An 18,735-nucleotide genomic window follows, 5' to 3' on the forward strand; every position below is an offset into this window, starting at 1 on the left:
ATTTGCTAAATTAACAATTGATTTTATGTATAAACTTTTACAGAAGACTCGTGCATTTAAATATGCTTTAGTGGAAGCCCAGAATTACACATGCAGGCCTTCCTGATACAGAAGCCCCTCAAAAAGAGAAGGATGGAAGAATAGACAGAAAAAGCAGAGGTGCACTGATGCCATCTGTTTTATACTCACCTGTGGGCCTTGGATTCCTGTAAAGCCTTGGGCCCCTGGGGGACCTGGAGGGCCTGGTGGTCCAGGAGGCCCCTAAGACACATTAAGCACATTGGTATGAGTAGAAGTAAAAATATGGTAATTCATTACTCATTAAAAGAGTCACAATCACTCTCAGATTCCTTTTTGTGTCTCCATAAGTCCATTAGTAGAGTGTAGCGCTGAAACCCTGTCGCAATTGCTATTCATTCATTCATTCATGAATGAATTAATGTTGTAATTCTATTGTAATGGCTAGTATTTTTTTCTTGCACAAACTTCTCAAAATGCTGAAATTTAAGCAGAAGAAGAGCAATTCAGAGTGAAAAAGGATGTCAGACCTGAGGACCAGGCTGCCACCTGCCCTCACCACCTGGGACCCCCTGAAAGAAAAGAGTAATTGATTTTAGCACTGTTCAATGACATCGGGTCTCATTTTGAAAGGTTATGTTTAATAGCCCACATTCTTTGAGTGTGTATGTATGAGAGTGTGCTAACGTCTTCCTGATTAACAACAATAAAACAAAGCATTAGCTCACAGGTCCACCGGTTCCAGGGAACATATAGTTCAAACAGTTGCACTCTCCTGGTTCACCCTATGACACACACACACACACACACACAAGGAAAAAAAAAAAAAAAAAGCAAAGAAGAAGAAGAAATGGTTAAAGTGAGTTGTACATTTTCTGAGTAAACTGCCACAACTAGATTGCTTCCATGGTGATTCTATATTCTGAATAGTTTTATGTTGCTAGGTGTTTGCTTATTGGGACAAATTATATATTTAAATTAAATGTATTCAACCTACACTAGAAGAGAGCATCACAACTCTATTCTAACATATTCAAGTCAAACAAATTAGTATTTGGAATATTACTAGTGACAATTTCCTTACCTTCCCAAGTAGTATTATTAAGATACTATTATAGTTTACTAATATTTTGAATCTTTATATATATATATATATATATATATATATATATATATATATATATATATATATATATATATATATATATATATATATATATATATATATATATATATTATGTCTATACTATTTGTATTATTTTAATTTCAGTTTTAGGTTAAGTTATTTTACTACATCAAGTTAATCAAAATGAAAATAATAAATGTTGACTTAGCAATTAGCTAAACTATTTTTTATATATTTTATTTCAGTTAAAAAGTTATTATTATTTTTTTTTATGGTTTAGTTTCAGTTAGTTAACTATAATAACCATGGTCTCAACATGCACACACGGTCACACACATGCACACACCCATGTCACCTTGTGTTGCAACGTGAAATGATGTCGAAATTAAAAAAAAGATCTGCTGTGGAATTCTATCCTGGCACTGAACAGGAATCACAGATCACTTCATCACACTTAAGAGGAATATGCATCATTTGATATCAGCTGCCACTTTCCTGTGTTTCGACAAATTAGTCTGGGAGACAACAGAGGACATTAAAGAATGAAGCATTTCCAGGGCTTTTCTTTCGCGGTCTCTATTTCACATCTCCCTAACGCTCACTTCCTTTCTCTTTGATATTCCCTGATTTTGTCAGATTACAGATGACAACTGTAATATTCACCAATTAATGGCCCTTTTTTAGCTCGAGGGCATTTTGGACTTTTTCAGCACCGTCAAACTCTTCTGTCAGATTTATGAGTCTGTTTGTGTCTCCAGGGTGAACACATCAGTATGTGTACAGACGGTCGCTCTAAACATTACTCCTCCTATCCATCGTTCCCTCAACACACACACACACACACACACACACTCTCTCACTGCTTCGGGAAAGCTGGAAATCGCCTCTCCAGCTCACTGATCCAGACACCTACCTTGTCACCCTTAGGCCCATAGGCTCCCTGAAAGACAAGGAGAAACACACACACAAAAGCTCAGTTAGACAGTGCTATTGAGTGTAACTCTCCAGGGCCTGCGAGATGAGTGTGGATCGGGGAGGAGCAGTGGCAGGTGATGTGATGCGAGCAGACAATGTGTTGCTGTTAGGGATCCAGGCAGAGTCGAATATGACCCGAGTCTGTCTCTGAATTCACTCTTTAAGCTCTCTGCGACAAAGCCCCAGGTAATTAACATCTGATGCGAGAACAGGCAATGCTAACTTTGCTTTTTTAATGACAAGCTCCGGCAAGACAACAAACTCTCGCTGCATTTGTCTCTTCAGTTTATGGAAGATCGTTTGATGCCATCTCTAGATGGCAGAGCAACGGACAATATGCTTGGGTGAATTTGTTAATCACAGAGCGTGTCACAAAATGGGAATAAGTTAGAGGAGTTAAACAAAGGCTTGCTGGAAAGAATTAAACAAACAAACTTACAGGAATCCCATCCTGCCCTGGTATTCCAGGAAATCCTTGCGTTCCATCCCTACCCTGTGACACAGATGATTTAAATCATTTAAAAATTGCAAGACAAAAAAACAACAAAAAAAACAGGCTGTATCTCATCCCACTCCCTATTTCCTATGATGTGAAACAACATACTTAAAACTAAATGTGCTTATCTCGCATTATTTACAGTGGGTATATCAACTATGGGTGGAAAGACACTGTCAAAAGATCTCAGTGATTCTGTTTTTTTTTTTGCATTGATATAGCTTTTGACAATTTTTTTTTTGTATCCACCTCCTGACATGTGCCCACCCACAACTTTATCCTGGAAATCTTTTGACAGTGTCTTTCCACCCATAGTTGATTGTTTCAGTTGCACTACCAATGACTGAAATGCTCCAGGAAAGCTCTTTTCATGCTGAGCTGATCAAAACGACCACAGCTGATCACAGTTGAAAGTCAAAAGTTTTTTTTTTTTTTTTTTTTTTCTGTTTTGTTTGGTGTTATATTTATCACTTGGATGTTAACAAATGTGATTATTTTAAAGGGGGGTGATTATTTTCTATACCCACTGTATGCAAAACAGATAATCAAATCCATAATGGCATTCAGATACAATGACGAGAGCCTGAACATAAAGAATGGCTGCATCACTGGCTGGGGACAATCTTTTAGTCCATGTTTTACTGTATGTCAAATTCTTACCGGGGGTCCTATTGGTCCTATTCCCATTGGCCCGTGTGGCCCTGGTGGTCCCATTTCTCCCTTTGGACCCTGTTGATATCAAGCAATATATTAGGACAGCAGTGAGGTCAGATCCAGATTGTCTTTTGGCCTGAAGAGTACAGTGTCATTGCGTTGGTAATCTACCCTTTGTCCCGCTGGTCCAATCGGTCCTGCAGGTCCCAGACGTCCTTCTGGACCCTGTAGGACACACATGATTGTTTTTACACTTGGTTTTCACATGTGGTCCTTATTAAAAGAGCTTTTTTATTTATTATTGTGATTCATACACTGCTGTTCAAAAGTTACAGGGTTAATAATAATAAATAAATATATATATATAATTTTCTTCAGCAAGGATGCACAAAAATCAGCATATTGGACTGAGTTCTGAAGGATCGTGTGACACTGAAGACTGAAGTAATGATGCTGAACATTCAGCTTTGCTATGAAAGGAATACATTACATTTGAAAATATATTCAAATATAAAACAGATATTTTTAATTCTAATAATATTACACAACTTTACTGTTTTACTGAATTCTTAATTAATTAAATGCAGCCTTGGTGAGCATAAGACACTTCAAAAACATTTTATAAATTATACTGAACAGTAGTGTATGTTTCAGATAACAGTGGACATGTAAAAATAAAAAAAAATAAAGAGAACAACATCTGCAAATTGCACACTCAAAGGTCCAAATCCATGTGTGAACACCCAAGAACACAATCTTGTTTGTGTACTTACAGCAACTCCGGGAAAACCTCTAGGTCCCTGCTCACCCTAAATGAGAACATCAAAACATTTCAAAGAGCTGGTGCATTAAAGGAATTATTTAAATGCAACTGACACCTGCACATTTCTCAAAAAAAAAAAAATTATAAATGAAAAGAGTGATTACAATAACTGTTCATTCACCTGCAGTCCTGGAAGGCCAGTACCTGGAAGCCCAGCATCACCCTAATAATAAATAAACATAAGCATCACTCCTCAGTCAATCTTATTAACTTTTGATGTATGCACATTAGTCAGATGTGTTACTTTACCTGACTGCCTTTAAGCCCTGGAGGTCCCTGGACACCAGGTGGGCCTGGCCGACCCTATAGAATAAAGATAATAATAAATAAAAAAAAAGTGTCCAGGCATGCATTCCTTTTTTAAATAACTAATTTATCACTAGTGGTATAAATCAAGTATTTTATCACGATGCAATCTGACAATACTTGCTGATACAGTATCTCAAAATCTGCCACAATACAATTATGATTTGATTACATTTTAAAAACTCACAAATGGAACATTATCATTATAACCCTAATCACACTTATTTGTTTAATGGCATCTAAACTAAGTACTACCAATATTAATCAATGAAGGTTATTTGTTTGTTTGTTTGTTTTATTGCTCTTTTTATCATCTGCTAGGCCAAAATCACAAATTCATTTGCTTAGAAAAGTGGACCCTTCCTCAACAAGGTGCATGATTTAAAGTATCAGTAATATACTCTATGTAGCAACAATTGTCTGATCCTAAGTTAGGCTTTTTATTTTAGATGTGTAACTCTTTGTATGTGCAGTAGTCATACAGAACTCCACTTATTTATTGTGAAAGCATGCATTTGTACAGAAAAAAAACTTGCACCTGTTTGCCTCCTCTGCCCTCGCCTGGCAAGCCTGGCTCTCCTCTCTCTCCCTTGGGCCCTGGTAAGCCAACAACATTGCCATTTCCTTCAGAGAGTGATGGACAGCTGTCACATGCATCTCCCTGGCGATGCAGACACAGATGCAATAAGAAAAGACAGAAAGCTTTTAAATTGCAAGTAAGGAGAAATCCAGATGGCCAGCCATGCTCATGTGTTTTTTCTTTTTATACGCAGTCATATATAGGGTGTAATCTATTATATCAACATGATGAAGGATAATTAAAAATATCCTGTGATGGCACATAATTTAATGCAATGTAATAAAAATGTGACTGCATGATCAATGTTATCTGACAATTACCTTTTCACCTTTCATTCCATTAAGGCCGTTCCTGCCGGGTTCTCCATGAGGTCCTGGGGGTCCAGCTGCCCCATCCACACCTGGGTCTCCCTGAAAACCCTGATCACCCTACACACATAAAAATGATGAAAAATCCCCTATACTGTGAACATATCAATATATGCACAGCTTTAAAAAATAATGAACTTACTTTCTCTCCTTTGAAACCTTGTAGACCTGGTGGCCCCTGTTGAAAACAGAATCAGAATCAGAATCAGAATCAGAATGAGCTTTATTGCCAGGTATGTACACATACGAGGAATTTGTTTTCGTGACAGAAGCTCCGCAGTACAACAGAATGACAGCGACAGAACATAAAACACATGATAAAAGAATAAAAAATACAAATAAGTAGATAGTAAATAACAATATACAAATGACAATTGTAGGCAAGTATATTACAAAATGAAGTTATGTATGTACATATATATTGTGTGCAAAATTTAAGTGTATACTAAGTATGGTGTTAGATAAATAAAGTGTGTGTGTATATAAATATAAAGTGTAGTGTGTCCGCCGTTATTATAAGCTGTTCATAAGATAGATTGCCTGAGGGAAGAAACTGGTCCTGTGTCTGGTCGTTCTAGTGCTCAGTGCTCTGTAGCGTCGACCAGATGGCAACAGTTCAAAGAGGGAGTGTGCTGGATGTGAGGGGTCCAGAGTGATTTTGACAGCCCTTTTTCTCACTCTGGATAAGTACAGTTCTTGAATAGATGGGAGGGTTGAACCGATGATTCGCTCAGCAGTCCGGACTACCCTCTGTAGTCTTCTGAGGTCAGATTTAGAAGCTGAGCTGAACCAGACAGTTACTGAAGTGCAGAGGATGGATTCAATGATGGTGGAGTAGAACTGTTTCAGCAGCTCCTGTGGCAGGTTAAACTTCCTCAGCTGGCGGAGAAAGTACAACCTCTGCTGGGCCTTTTTTACGATGGAGTCAATGTGAATGTCCCACTTCAGGTCCTGAGAGATGGTGGTTCCCAGGAACCTGAATGACTCCACTGCAGTCACAGTGCTGTTCATGATGGTGAGTGGGGAGAGTGCAGGGGGGTTTCTCCTGAAGTCCACGATCATCTCCACTGTTTTGAGTGTGTTAAGCTCCAGGTTGTTGAGACTGCACCAGACAGCCAGCTCTTTTACCTCCTGTCTGTAAGCAGACTCGTCACCGTCCTGAATGAGGCCGATGAGTGTGGTGTCATCTGCAAACTTCAGGAGCTTGACAGAGAGGTCCTTAGATGTGCAATCATTAGTGTACAGGGAGAAGAGCTGTGGGGAGAGGACGCACCCCTGGGGAGCTCCGGTGCTGATTGTACGGGTGCTGGATGTGTATTTTCCCAGCCTCACTAGCTGCTGCCTGTCTGTCAGGAAGCTGTTGATCCACTGACAGACTGAGGTGGGCACGGAGAGCTGATTTAGTTTGGGCAGGAGGAGGTTTGGGATGATCGTGTTGAAGGCCGAGCTGAAGTCCACAAACAGGATCCTCACATAAGTCCCCGGTCTGTCTAGGTGTTGCAGAACATAATGCAGTCCAATGTTTACTGCATCGTCCACAGACCTGTTTGCTCTGTAGGCAAACTGAAGAGGATCCAGCAAGGGCCCAGTGATGTCCTTCAGGTGGCCCAGCACCAGTTTTTCAAATGACTTCATGACTACAGACGTTAGAGCCACAGGCCTGTAGTCATTTAGTCCTGTAATTTTGGGTTTCTTAGGGATGGGGATGATGGTGGAACGTTTGAGGCATGAAGGGACTTCGCACAGCTCCAGCGATCTGTTGAAGATCTGTGTGAAGATGGGGGCCAGCTGGTCAGCACAGGATTTCAGACAGGCTGGTGTAACACAATCTGGGCCTGGTGCTTTTTTCCTTTTCTGCTTCCGGAAGACCTGGCGCACCGCATCCTCGCTGATCTGAATTGCAGGTGTGGGGGAGAGGGGGGATGCAGGAGGTGAGAATGGTGAGAGTGCTTGATTGGAGAGGTGTTCAGGATGGGTTGCAAGAGTTGTGAAGGGTGTGAATGGTTGTGTGGGGAGGCGTTCAGGGCAGGTGATGGGTGTTCTTTCAAACCTGCAGTAAAACTCGTTCAGATCGTCTGCCAGTCGTTGATTCTCTACAGTGATGGGGGGTGGTGTCTTGTAATTGGTGATCTTCTTTAGACTTTTCCACACTGATGCGGAGTCGTTGGAAGTGAACTGAGTCCTTATTTTTTCAGAATAATTCCTCTTTGCCACTTTGATCTCCTTTTCCAATGTGTATTTAGCCTGTTTATACAAGACATTGTCCCCCTTCACGTAAGCATCTTCTTTGGCCTGACGGAGCTGTCTGAGTTTTGCAGTGAACCACGGTTTGTCATTATTGTAAATTAGTTGAGTCTTTGTAGGAATACACATATCCTCACAGAAACTGATATATGATGTTACGGTCTCTGTGAGTTCATCCAGATCGGTGGTAGCAGCTTCAAAAACACTCCAATCAGTGAGGTCAAAACAAGATTGTAAATCCTGCTCTGCTTCATTAGTCCATCTTTTTACAGTCCTTGATACAGGTTTAGCTGATTTTAGTTTCTGCCTGTAGGACGGTATAAGATGAACCAGAAGGTGATCAGAATTTCCCAAAGCTGCTCGTGGAACAGAGTGAAATGCATCCTTTATTGTGGTGTAACAGTGATCCAATATATTACTGTCTCTTGTGGGACAAGTAACATGCTGTCTGTATTTTGGCAGTTCACGGGACAGATTGGCTTTATTAAAGTCCCCGAGAATGATTAAAACAGAGTCCGGGTGTTGTTGTTCTGTCTCTGTGATCTGATCAGCGAGTTTCTGTAAAGCTGAGCTCACATGCGCTTGAGGATGGATGTAAACACTGACCAGAATGAACGAGTGAAACTCCCGCGGCGAATAGAACGGCTTGCAGTTAATGAAGAGTGTTTCGAGATTTGAGCAGCACGTCTTCTTTAACACAGTTACATCTGTACACCACCGTTCATTGATGTAAAAGCATGTCCCGCCACCACGCGATTTCCCCGTTGATTCTGTGTCACGATCCGCTCTAAACAGCTGAAATCCCGGCAGATGGAGCGCGCTGTCCGGTATGGTGTCATTCAGCCAGGTTTCCGTGAAACACAGAGCAGCAGAGTGTGTGAAATCCTTATTTGTCCGAGAAAGCAGAAGGAGTTCGTCCGTTTTGTTGGGTAGAGAGCGGAGATTTGCCAGATGGATGCTAGGCAACGGCGTTCGAAATCCGCGCTTCCTGAGTCTGACGAGCGCTCCCGCTCGCTTCCCCCGTCTGCGCGTCCTGAAGCGCTTGATCAGCGCCGCCGCTCCTCCGATAACAACGTTCACTAAAACGTCTGAATAATTGAAATCCGGTAAAATATCCTGTGGTGTGTTCTGCCGAATGTTCAGCAGTTCTTCCCTGGTGAAACTGATGGCAGGAATATAACTAAAGACAGGACAAACTAACAAAAACACAAAAACATATGCGGAGCTCGTCACGGAGGCAGCCATCCTGTATCGGCGCCAGACGATATCACATATATAACAAGCTCAGTGTGTTTTGGGCTTCTCAAATTAAAAACTGTATTCGCTTATACACTAGAAGCAACACATCACCCTTGCTTCCTCCAATATAAAGTGATTATAAAATAGTCAGGCTCACCTGTTTGCCTTCGACTCCTTCTCCTGGTGGACCTGGAGGTCCTGGAGGGCCACGGTCCCCTGTGACCTTTATTATAGATGGGCCACTTCCCACCTCAGAGGAAGAGGTTTGGCACATGCCACAGTCTCCCTTAAACACAGGGCACATTTTGTTTCTTTCCCACGTAAACACATTTGTACACTTGTAATGAAGAAGACAAAAGCATGGTGTAAAACATTAATTTACCTTTTCACCTTTTGGACCAGGAGTCGCTATACCGGGTTGTCCAGAATCACCCTGTAAAAAATAAACAAATTGAGTGATAAATGATACAAACGAACATGAAACGATACATTATTATTAATCTGTGTTAATGTTTGTTAATAAAAAGAAAATTGCTCAGTGTTTGTTCATGTTTTTTTTTTTTTTTTTTTCTGTTGCGTGATGTAGCCGTGTCTGACTATATAGAATTTTCAACAGCTATTACTACAGTATTCAGTGTCACATTATCCTTCAGAAACCTTTATGTTTCCTGACAGTTTACACTAAAGTAAGCTATACAGTCTTTCAGTCTTTTTTTTTTTTTTTTTTTTTTTTGCAGTTTCTACATACATACATACATTTATATACACACACACACATATAAATATATGTATATAGTGGTAAGTATATAAGTGGTGGGCCGTTATCTGCGTTAACGTGCTGCGTTAACAGGAGACTCTTATCGGGCGATAAAAAAAATATCGCCGTGAATCTGTTCTCAAAGTTGGATCGAGAGCTGGGTCTATACTAGGCGAGCCATGATGACTTGCACCTTGATATTTTAGCGCAGATGTATGCCTAACCAAATTGCACTGTAGGGAGCGAGAACGAGTCTTTAAACCTGTGTGTATGCCTACTGTTTTTTTTTTTTTTTTCTTTTTTAAGAAGCTTCCCAATGGAAACTTCGACAAGAAGCACGCCTGTTGCACACACACCGTCTCCAGTGCGTATGCAGTCCGTGTGCGTTACGTATGTGGTGCAGAAGCAGCACAGACTCATACTCATTGTGCTTTCACACAGGACGCGTTTGCCGTCCGCTACTCGGTAACGTTACGTGAACGATCGCTGCACTGCTGCAGACGCACCGCTCCTGGAACGCACTGACGCACTGAAACTGCGTGAACGCTGGAATCCGTTAACATGGGTGCGTTAAAAAATGCGAAATGCATACACACTGCAGACGGAGTATGTGTGAAACAGGCGTAAGGTTGTTTACACCTTGTGCAATTTGGAATTAGTTTCTAGCTTTCTCAAGCACTTTGTGATGCATTTTGGAAACAGGAGATGAGCAACTGGTCTAATGCACCACCTGTCTTTCTCAAGCATTTCTTTTTCTCGTTTTTTTTTTTTTTTTACGCACCCATGTTAACGGAGTCCGTGCTTACTTTTAGTCATTATTTTATTTGGGTAGCACACATATTCTGAATGACTTTGGCAGAATTCAAATGAGCCATTTTCATCTAGATTAGTCAAGATTAAATCCAAGGTTATAGTGAGATTAATGTAGATTAAAAAAAAATGTATGCCCTATCTATCTCAAAAAATCTATGTTAGGATGCAATTTAAACACTTTACAACTAGTGCAGAGTACCAAAGTCTGATTTGAGTTTAATCACCTTCTCTCCTTTATTTCCACTTGACCCTTTAGGACCAGGTTTGCCCTAAAAAACATCAGCATCTGCACATTAATCTGATGCTGAGGTCAGTCATAAATCACTAATACAAGTTAAAAACAAAAAGAATATATAATAATAATAATAAAAAATAAAAGTTACTTACAGTTTTTCCCTCTTTTCCTTTGGTGCCTGCATTACCCTATAGCCAAACAGTGTCAACAGTGTGAGACAAGCAACATTCCCACATTAAATACAGAGATTTTCCACTAAATCTGACAACCAACTTATTTTTGTGAAATGCTTTGTTTGAATTACCTAAAATAAAGACATCCACACATTTAAGTGTCCAAATACTTTTCAAGGGTCACTGCATGTGCACCTATCTATAATACTGTTTAACAACCTTAAAACCATTCAAAAATGTAGAAACGCAGCATCCTAGTGAATACATATTCATTAGGCTTACCTTTTCCCCTTTTATTCCAGCAAAACCACTTAGACCTGGTTCTCCCTGTACATCAAAATCAAGTAAAAAGAAGAAAATAATAAAAAGAATAGAAGAGAATATCAGCATATATTCTATTGTTTAACAGACATGAAATGGGACCCTTGGCTGATTAATTCCCCAATCTGACGTTACAATCGTTTTTTAAAGCATTTGTGCATGAGGCTTATATCTGTGTGGAGATACACAGATCAGGGCTGTTTGTGATTATACTTAAGATAATATAAGCATCCCTACACACTCATACACATCCACTGATGTCGATATCAAAAACTTTTTCAAATGCTGTGTGCTGGATGTTAATGAGCAATCACTCCATCACATTCACCTGCTCTCCTTTCTGTCCAGCACCTGGATCTCCTTTCTCTCCCTTTTGAGTCGAATTCAAAATGCCCGCTGGAACTTTTCCATTGCTAGGGCAGCCAGAACATGGCTCACCCTAAGAGAACAAAGATGGCAAGGCTTCACAGCATAATTTCACTTCAGAACTTCTCTAAGTGTCAAGCATTTCAGAGAACAGATTCTTCATCTTTCTTTCTTTCTCGCCAACACCTGGCAGACTCACCTTTTCGCCTTTGGCCCCGTCTACTCCTGGCTCTCCCTGTGAAAGAATCACAATGTGCAAGACAGTTTGAAAAAATGGCTCAAACTCTGGATGACATTTTCAGTGACTCATCACTATTGAATTTGAGAAAAAAGCAGGCAGTAGTTTAGTCTGGAATACATTGCAATGTGCTGTAATTGTCACAACACACAGCTGCTGACGTTTGAGAAAAAGCTCTGCAACAGGAAGCAGCTTTTAACATAAAATTGAAGGTCTGTGCCGTTGTGCGTGTGTGTGTGTGTGTGTGTGTGTGTGTGGTCATATTGTGCTATTTATTTATTTATTTTTTGGATTGGTAAATGGTTTCCAGATACATGGGTATCTATGCGGTAAAAAACAGCAAGTGGTAAAAAAAAAAAAAAAAACTCACCTTCTGTCCTGCTTTGCCATCCAGTCCTGCAAGGCCCTATGAAGATAGAGGCATGCAAGTATCAGCATCAGTCTCCCTAATCATGACACTAATGTCATCCTGGATGACCGCAACTGTAAATGTCCCGCATTTGCACCCAATCACTTTCTGCATCCCACATTCTCACTCTCTGTCCCATAAATAGGTATGAGGAATAGATTGTGATGGTATTGGAAATCATTATAGAGAAATGCGAACAAGCGCGTTATGGTATGCTGCATAGAATCCCTCTATTTTTTTTTTGTCTGATTTTTTTCTGAAGGGGAGAGAGGAGAAATTGTAATAGGCTAAAAAATGGAAAGGCCTTTACTGTAGTCATGGAGTACAAATTAAATCTGACACAGTAAGTGGTCGAAATGTCGAGGGGGGAAAGTTTATGGATTTCATGGATGATAGGAGAGACCTGAATGTTTCTTAAGGTAAAATAAAGCATGATAAAATATCTGTTCTCCCTGTGAGAGGGTAGTGGAATGGTGATGGCATTTCTCATTCAACACAACAGCAGCAGGAGAAAAAGACCTCACTGATTGTTGGTTTATTTCACTGAACTTGGCAAACACAAATATGGCAGGCCCACTGAGGTGAACAGCACTGGCAGTTGGATATTTTGCAATGATTAAGTGTCTACCAGGCACCAAATTATGTATTGGAAGATAAAAGCAGTTTCAGGATGCTGGACAGTGACATTTAATCAAACATGCTAAACTGTGTCTAGGTTGTTTAAACTCACAGGTGGACCCTGTTCTCCTTTGCCTGGGCCACCTGGTTCTCCTTTAGGTCCCTGCTTGCTCGTGTTGCCAGTAGAGTTGAAAGAGACCACTGGACATGGTTCACATGGATCTCCCTGAAGACAGAAAAAAGCATATTAAATGGAATGTTCCTCTAAATCTCTCTAATCATTTGCTGACCTTCATATTGTTCTGTGTAAGGGTTATTATTGTTAACTTAAATTATTAAAAATATTTGTATTAATTTATATAAAGTTGAGAAATGAGAATGAATTTAAATAATATAGCTGCAAGCAGCGATTATCGGGACTCAAGCACTTAAGACATAAAGGTCCCCTTCATGGGGACTTTAAGGTATATTTAGCCATGCTCCATTTTATAATTTTACATTTAAAAATTACACTGTTAAAGCTAAAAGTGTAGAGTTGAATTTGTATTTTTTTTTTTTTTTTTTTTTTTTTTGATAAGTATTGACCCACAGAGTTCAGAGATTTATACTCCTGCATGTGCTCACCCAGTTTTGTGAAGTTTTGAGTTTTCATTAAGGATGTATAGGCTTTGGGATATATTTGGCCACGCTCATTTTCTAAATGACCCTGTTACAGCATCCAGATGGGAAAGTTCACTAAGGTAATTTAACGTAGAAGTTTATAGAGTTTATATAACATAGAGTGTTTCCCTTCCGAGGGAACTTGAATTGCATCCTCTATGGTGTACCTGTTATGTTATGGTGTCCAGTGTATCAGGGAACTATGGTTACATGTGTAACCTGAGACGTTTTGAAGACTTTTTAACTGTTATAGTACCACTGTCCGATTTCCACAGAAAAATTGCTTGCTTGTTTAGAATCTCCTGTTGCATGTGCTCACCTAATTTTGTGAAGCTTTACGGCTTTATAGGATTTTGGGTATATTATAGCTACCCAAAGGGTTAAGACCTAGAGTCCAGAGAACTGTACCACAGTGTTTTTTTTTTTTCAAGATTTTTGTGAACGAAAAACCTAGTACTCGTTCCCAAAAATAGTTTTACATATTCCCAATTATTTAAAAAACAATTTGACAGACAGAAGTGGTTCTAGAGGCAAAGTTGTCCAGAATGAGAAGGTCTATCAGTTGATATGAATATAATATTAGTATAATGTGAATATAATGTGTAGTGTAGCAATTTCAATGTTTTTTCCCCTCTTATAGCACTACTTTTTTTTCATGGAAAAATAAAGTATAAAGTTTTAAAAATAAAGTTTTAGGAGCTATGAGCAATTTTTTTACTTTTTATCTCTGTAGCTCCCCCATCAGGCCTATTGGGGAAAACCTGGGTGACACTGAGTAGATGGTGTGAATACTACAGTCCCTCCAAGTTTCAAGTTTAAAAAAAAAAAAAAAAATACAAAAAAAAAAAAAAAACAATAATAATAATTAAAAAAAAATAATAATAACACAGGTATGACTTCCATATTATGGAGGAAATGACATTGGACATTTGTGTCACAAGTAAGAAAGCAAGTCATATGAGTTTGGAACAACATGAGAGCAAGTAAATTATGTGTCATAATTTTTTGGTGGAACTGTACCTTTTAAAAATAAAGAAATAACAGCCAAGAATATGTACTGTGACTTTAACAAGAAAAAGCCATTTTCATGTAAAAATCCGAAACTCTGACTGTTTAGACTTACCTTCTCACCTTTAGGTCCCCAAGGACCTCTCGGACCCTGTCAGCAAAACAAACCACGTCATTGGGTATGCATGAAGATAAGAACCGCAGAAGCTCATTGAGTTGCAAATGTAAATTAGGTGCTGATAGCTCCTGTGGTAATAAAACTAATTATGGTGCTGATGATAGTAAACATTTTTTGTCCCTTACAGTGACCGAACAATCAGGATAGTGATAGAAAATCAGGATACTTAGCATCTTCTGTCTTAGCAATTCAGCGCACACCATTGTTTCATATTGACATCCCTCTATAGGACAAAATGAGAAAAAATGCACTTGCAGGTTCTCCAGGCTTTCCGTCTACACCAGGTATTCCAGAATCCCCCTAGAAATGGAGAGGATGTTTTGTTATTATTAGATATAACATTCCAAGGGACACAAGAAAGCTAATGGTACATTTTTATATAAAAAATATATGTATTTAACATCCTCATCAATTTGTGGTCAAAGCAGGAAAACATATATAAGTAAACATACTTTCTCTCCTTTAGATCTTGGAGGTCTACCAGGGGGCCCCTGTGAGGTAAAAATAGAAAACTACGTAGTATACCGATAACCATATATAAATATAAAAAATGTTAAACAGCGCACAGTCTGCAACAATAGATGCTTTAACACCATTAAAATAAAAATGTACAGTGTGCCACATGATATCAAATTATATGTTAATTATTAAATTATATTATATAAACACACTATATTCAAAAGGTTGGGGTCGGTAAGATTTTTAAAAATGTTTTTGAAATAAGTCTCTTATGCTCACCAAAGCTGCAATGATTTGATCAGAAAACAGTAATATTGAGAACCATTATAAGGATTTAAAATAACTGTTTTCTGTTTTAGTAAATTTATATAAAATGTAAATTATTCCTGTGATGATGAATGTTCAGCATCATTACTCCAGTCTTCACTGTCACATGATCTTTAAGAAATCATTCTAATATGCTGATTTCTTATTATTACATGTCTTATTAATTTTGTTAAAAAACAGTTGTGCTCTTGATATTCTTGTGGAAACTAATACTTTTTTTTTAGGATCAAAAGAAAAGCATTTATTGAAAATATAAATGTTTTACTGTCACTTTTGATCAATGTAATGCATCTTTGCGGAATAAATATTTTATTACACCCAGAATGTAATAATTGTAAAAGATAGTAAAACATCAAAAAAAAAAAAAAAAAAAAAACTGTCTATAAATATTGTATTAAAATGATAAATCTTCCTACTGGTGGTCCTGGTTTCCCAACTCCAGGAGGTCCAGGAGGTCCTGGCCGGCCTGGTTCTCCTGCAAGCCCCTCTGGACCAACTACACCAGGAAGACCCTGTGAATTAATCAGCGCTGAGAAACACTTGCTGTGCATAACAAGCACTGAAGATAAGGACATCACAAAACTTGTTCATTTATAGTATCCCAGAAAACCACTGAATGAATCCCAAGAGGATCAGTCTGTTTTACCTTTTGTCCTTTAGGGCCCACCACACAAATAGGATTAGCTCGGCCCTGTAACAGCCAAGACCAATAAAAGATCATTAGCTTGAGTTCATCTCAAACAACGCCATTAGCAGTATCACACTGCTTATATAACAACCCTCCAACAGGAATCAAACAAGTCAGTTCACCGATGACTGAAGGCTTAGATAGATAAACAGTTTAAAAGCGAATTCCAAATATGGATTTAGTCGGCTTGGCCATATTCGCCATCCCCTTAGCATGCTTTGTATATAGAATAGAAAATATTAAGCGTAATGCGACCTGACTATCCATTTAGAAGAATCAATGAGGCTGCATTGATGTGTGGTTCTTTGTTGGCTTATGCAATCTATGCAGCATTAAAAAAGATTTAACACCCAAACAGATATCTAATGAGAAGAAAAAGCAGCATTGAGTATATGGTTAAGAGTCTAATGCATCATGCTTTTCGCAGGAGAGCACTGTGTATATATGGAGCCACTTTAAACAATATGAAAGGAATGGGACTCTTGCTTTCCTTTTAAAATTAAAATATGTACACAGAGATGTATTATGCATGCTATATAATTGTCTTTTGAGTACATTCCTGCAGCGAGACACTCTGAAATATATCAACACTTCTAAACGAGACTCAGGAGGGGCGTTGGTATACATAATCTACATAAAGTAGGACATAAATATGAACATCTTTGACTTTCACATCAAATGCTAGTCACTTACATATACGTCTTTGCCTGGACTTCCGGGCAGACCTGGGGCTCCGATTTCTCCTTTCTGCCCTTTGTCACCCTGAGTATGTGTATGAGGGTGACAGACACACAGAATGAGAAATGGATATCAGCTGATTGGAAGCTCTAATGCACTCATCAACAGTCATATTTACATGGTGTAGTATTCATTTACCTTCACTCCTAAAGCTTCTCCCCAGTTGCCAGCCAGACCCTGAAATGTAAGAGAATGAGAAATGGGTGAATCAATGGCTAGAAACAGTATCAAGATATCCCCTCTACTTCAGTGAAGCCTGTTGAACCGGAATTCGATCACCTTTTTCTCTGAGACAAGGTTGGCGCACACACTTACCGACTCTCCCTTCTCTCCTTTCTCCCCTTTAGCACCTTCTAAGCACTAAAACACACAGATAAAGCATGACACCCACATGACTATATCACATTCAGTTGAGGCCAAAAATATGAGACTACAGAGAAAATCTGAATTGATCATCTAATTTAAACCTGGAAATAATAATAAAAAAAAAAAATCTTAATACTAACACACACACACACACACACACATGCTGGTACTGGTGGTTAACAGGGACTCTCCAAAGGCGTAATAGTTTTTATATTGTACTTTGTGCATTTTTTAGATTTTCCAAAAAAACACCATTTAGCGTGTTTTTAAAGCCTTTTGAATTTTTTTTTTTTAAAGCCTTTTGAACGGTGGTGTTCTCAAAAACCACCTCCATATTTTAATACCTGTGTCATACCCATGTCATTATAAAAATTTGTGTCCTTATAAACCACCCAAACCAGTGCCAGTACACACACACACACACGCACACACGCACACGCACACACACGCATACACACGCATACACACGCACACACACACACACACACACACAAAATAAATGAGGTGCATGTCTTAGTGTTATTGCAATATAGTTATATTATTATGTTTTTTTTTTGTTTTGTTTTATTAATAATTACCATAATTATTCATATTAAAGTATTACTGTAAAACATATTTTTATGTTTATTTTAAAGAGGACAGTTAATTATTAACTTCAATTGATCAGGCTGTGCCAGAAATCCAGGCAAAAAAAATAAATATATTGACTCACTCGTCCAGGAACTCCAGCACCAGTACAGTCCAAACCCTGTGAGGTAAAAATACTTTTTTAAACATTTAAGGACTAATACCCCATATTAATGTACAGCACATCAACATCCCTGGCAAACTGTATATAGAGCAACAGCCTTGCTCTTAAATGCTATGTATCAGCCCTCTTACCCATCACTCCCCACCCCCACCCCCACCCAAACTCCACATTCTGAAGAATCCTAATATTGTCGTGATGCAGGGTTATTCATTAATGTAATTAATATATAAAGAGATGATGCCAGTAATAATGAAACTTCTGAGTAGTTGGCCAAGCTGGATCATTGGCACAAAAGCTAGCTCCAAATGAGGCATTTGTATAATATGCCAAAATAAACATTGCTGCTGTCATTAATTCCCAGCAAGCCTGGACAGAGAGAGGGATTTAGCACACAAACACACTCCTTCATTATGATTAAATGTTTCACATTTCTTACCCTGTCTCCCTTATCTCCTTTAAGGCCAGACTGACCCGCATAACCTTCCTGAATAACCTGCAATAAAAAAATTAAAAATTAAAAAATTAAAATAAATAAATAATTAAATGTACTGCGTGTTTGTAACAATGTCATATGAGCCTCCTGCTGAAAAGACCATCTTAGATTAAGCTGGTAAGCGAAAAAATAAATAAATAATAATAATTAAAAATAATAATAATAATAAAATAAAACTATATACAATGAGTGTTTACTGTGCCAGGATTTCAATTTTGTGCATGCAAATATGGGAAAGAGCATGTGAGGTGATCAATCTTTGAAACTGTGCAAACATATCAGACAATGCACAAAAACCTCAAATCTGG

At 38.6% G+C, this 18,735-nt stretch overlaps 1 protein-coding gene across 4 annotated transcripts in view; it reads right to left on the reverse strand.

Annotated features, from left to right (window-relative positions):
* Positions 1 to 18,735, reverse strand: part of LOC113091766 (collagen alpha-1(XVI) chain-like) — a 67,389-nt gene that overhangs the window by 19,549 nt on the left and 29,105 nt on the right. For all 4 annotated transcript variants that reach the window (XM_026257397.1, XM_026257398.1, XM_026257396.1 and 1 more), the window contains 32 exons: positions 18,371 to 18,427; positions 17,896 to 17,931; positions 17,133 to 17,177; positions 16,956 to 16,994; positions 16,773 to 16,841; positions 16,038 to 16,082; positions 15,808 to 15,903; positions 15,058 to 15,096; positions 14,861 to 14,905; positions 14,543 to 14,578; positions 12,872 to 12,985; positions 12,103 to 12,138; positions 11,694 to 11,729; positions 11,457 to 11,567; positions 11,090 to 11,134; positions 10,787 to 10,822; positions 10,624 to 10,668; positions 9,212 to 9,262; positions 8,987 to 9,115; positions 5,489 to 5,524; positions 5,299 to 5,406; positions 4,937 to 5,059; positions 4,342 to 4,395; positions 4,214 to 4,255; positions 4,043 to 4,078; positions 3,441 to 3,494; positions 3,276 to 3,344; positions 2,559 to 2,612; positions 2,058 to 2,084; positions 747 to 803; positions 549 to 590; positions 190 to 261 (listed from right to left, as the gene is read on the reverse strand). In XM_026257397.1, the coding sequence (XP_026113182.1) occupies positions 190 to 261; positions 549 to 590; positions 747 to 803; positions 2,058 to 2,084; positions 2,559 to 2,612; positions 3,276 to 3,344; positions 3,441 to 3,494; positions 4,043 to 4,078; positions 4,214 to 4,255; positions 4,342 to 4,395; positions 4,937 to 5,059; positions 5,299 to 5,406; positions 5,489 to 5,524; positions 8,987 to 9,115; positions 9,212 to 9,262; positions 10,624 to 10,668; positions 10,787 to 10,822; positions 11,090 to 11,134; positions 11,457 to 11,567; positions 11,694 to 11,729; positions 12,103 to 12,138; positions 12,872 to 12,985; positions 14,543 to 14,578; positions 14,861 to 14,905; positions 15,058 to 15,096; positions 15,808 to 15,903; positions 16,038 to 16,082; positions 16,773 to 16,841; positions 16,956 to 16,994; positions 17,133 to 17,177; positions 17,896 to 17,931; positions 18,371 to 18,427 (1,884 nt within the window). The remainder of the gene's footprint in view (positions 1 to 189; positions 262 to 548; positions 591 to 746; positions 804 to 2,057; positions 2,085 to 2,558; positions 2,613 to 3,275; positions 3,345 to 3,440; positions 3,495 to 4,042; positions 4,079 to 4,213; positions 4,256 to 4,341; positions 4,396 to 4,936; positions 5,060 to 5,298; positions 5,407 to 5,488; positions 5,525 to 8,986; positions 9,116 to 9,211; positions 9,263 to 10,623; positions 10,669 to 10,786; positions 10,823 to 11,089; positions 11,135 to 11,456; positions 11,568 to 11,693; positions 11,730 to 12,102; positions 12,139 to 12,871; positions 12,986 to 14,542; positions 14,579 to 14,860; positions 14,906 to 15,057; positions 15,097 to 15,807; positions 15,904 to 16,037; positions 16,083 to 16,772; positions 16,842 to 16,955; positions 16,995 to 17,132; positions 17,178 to 17,895; positions 17,932 to 18,370; positions 18,428 to 18,735) is intronic.

This window comes from Carassius auratus, unplaced genomic scaffold, assembly GCF_003368295.1.
Source record: "Carassius auratus strain Wakin unplaced genomic scaffold, ASM336829v1 scaf_tig00214282, whole genome shotgun sequence".
NCBI lineage: Eukaryota > Metazoa > Chordata > Actinopteri > Cypriniformes > Cyprinidae > Carassius > Carassius auratus.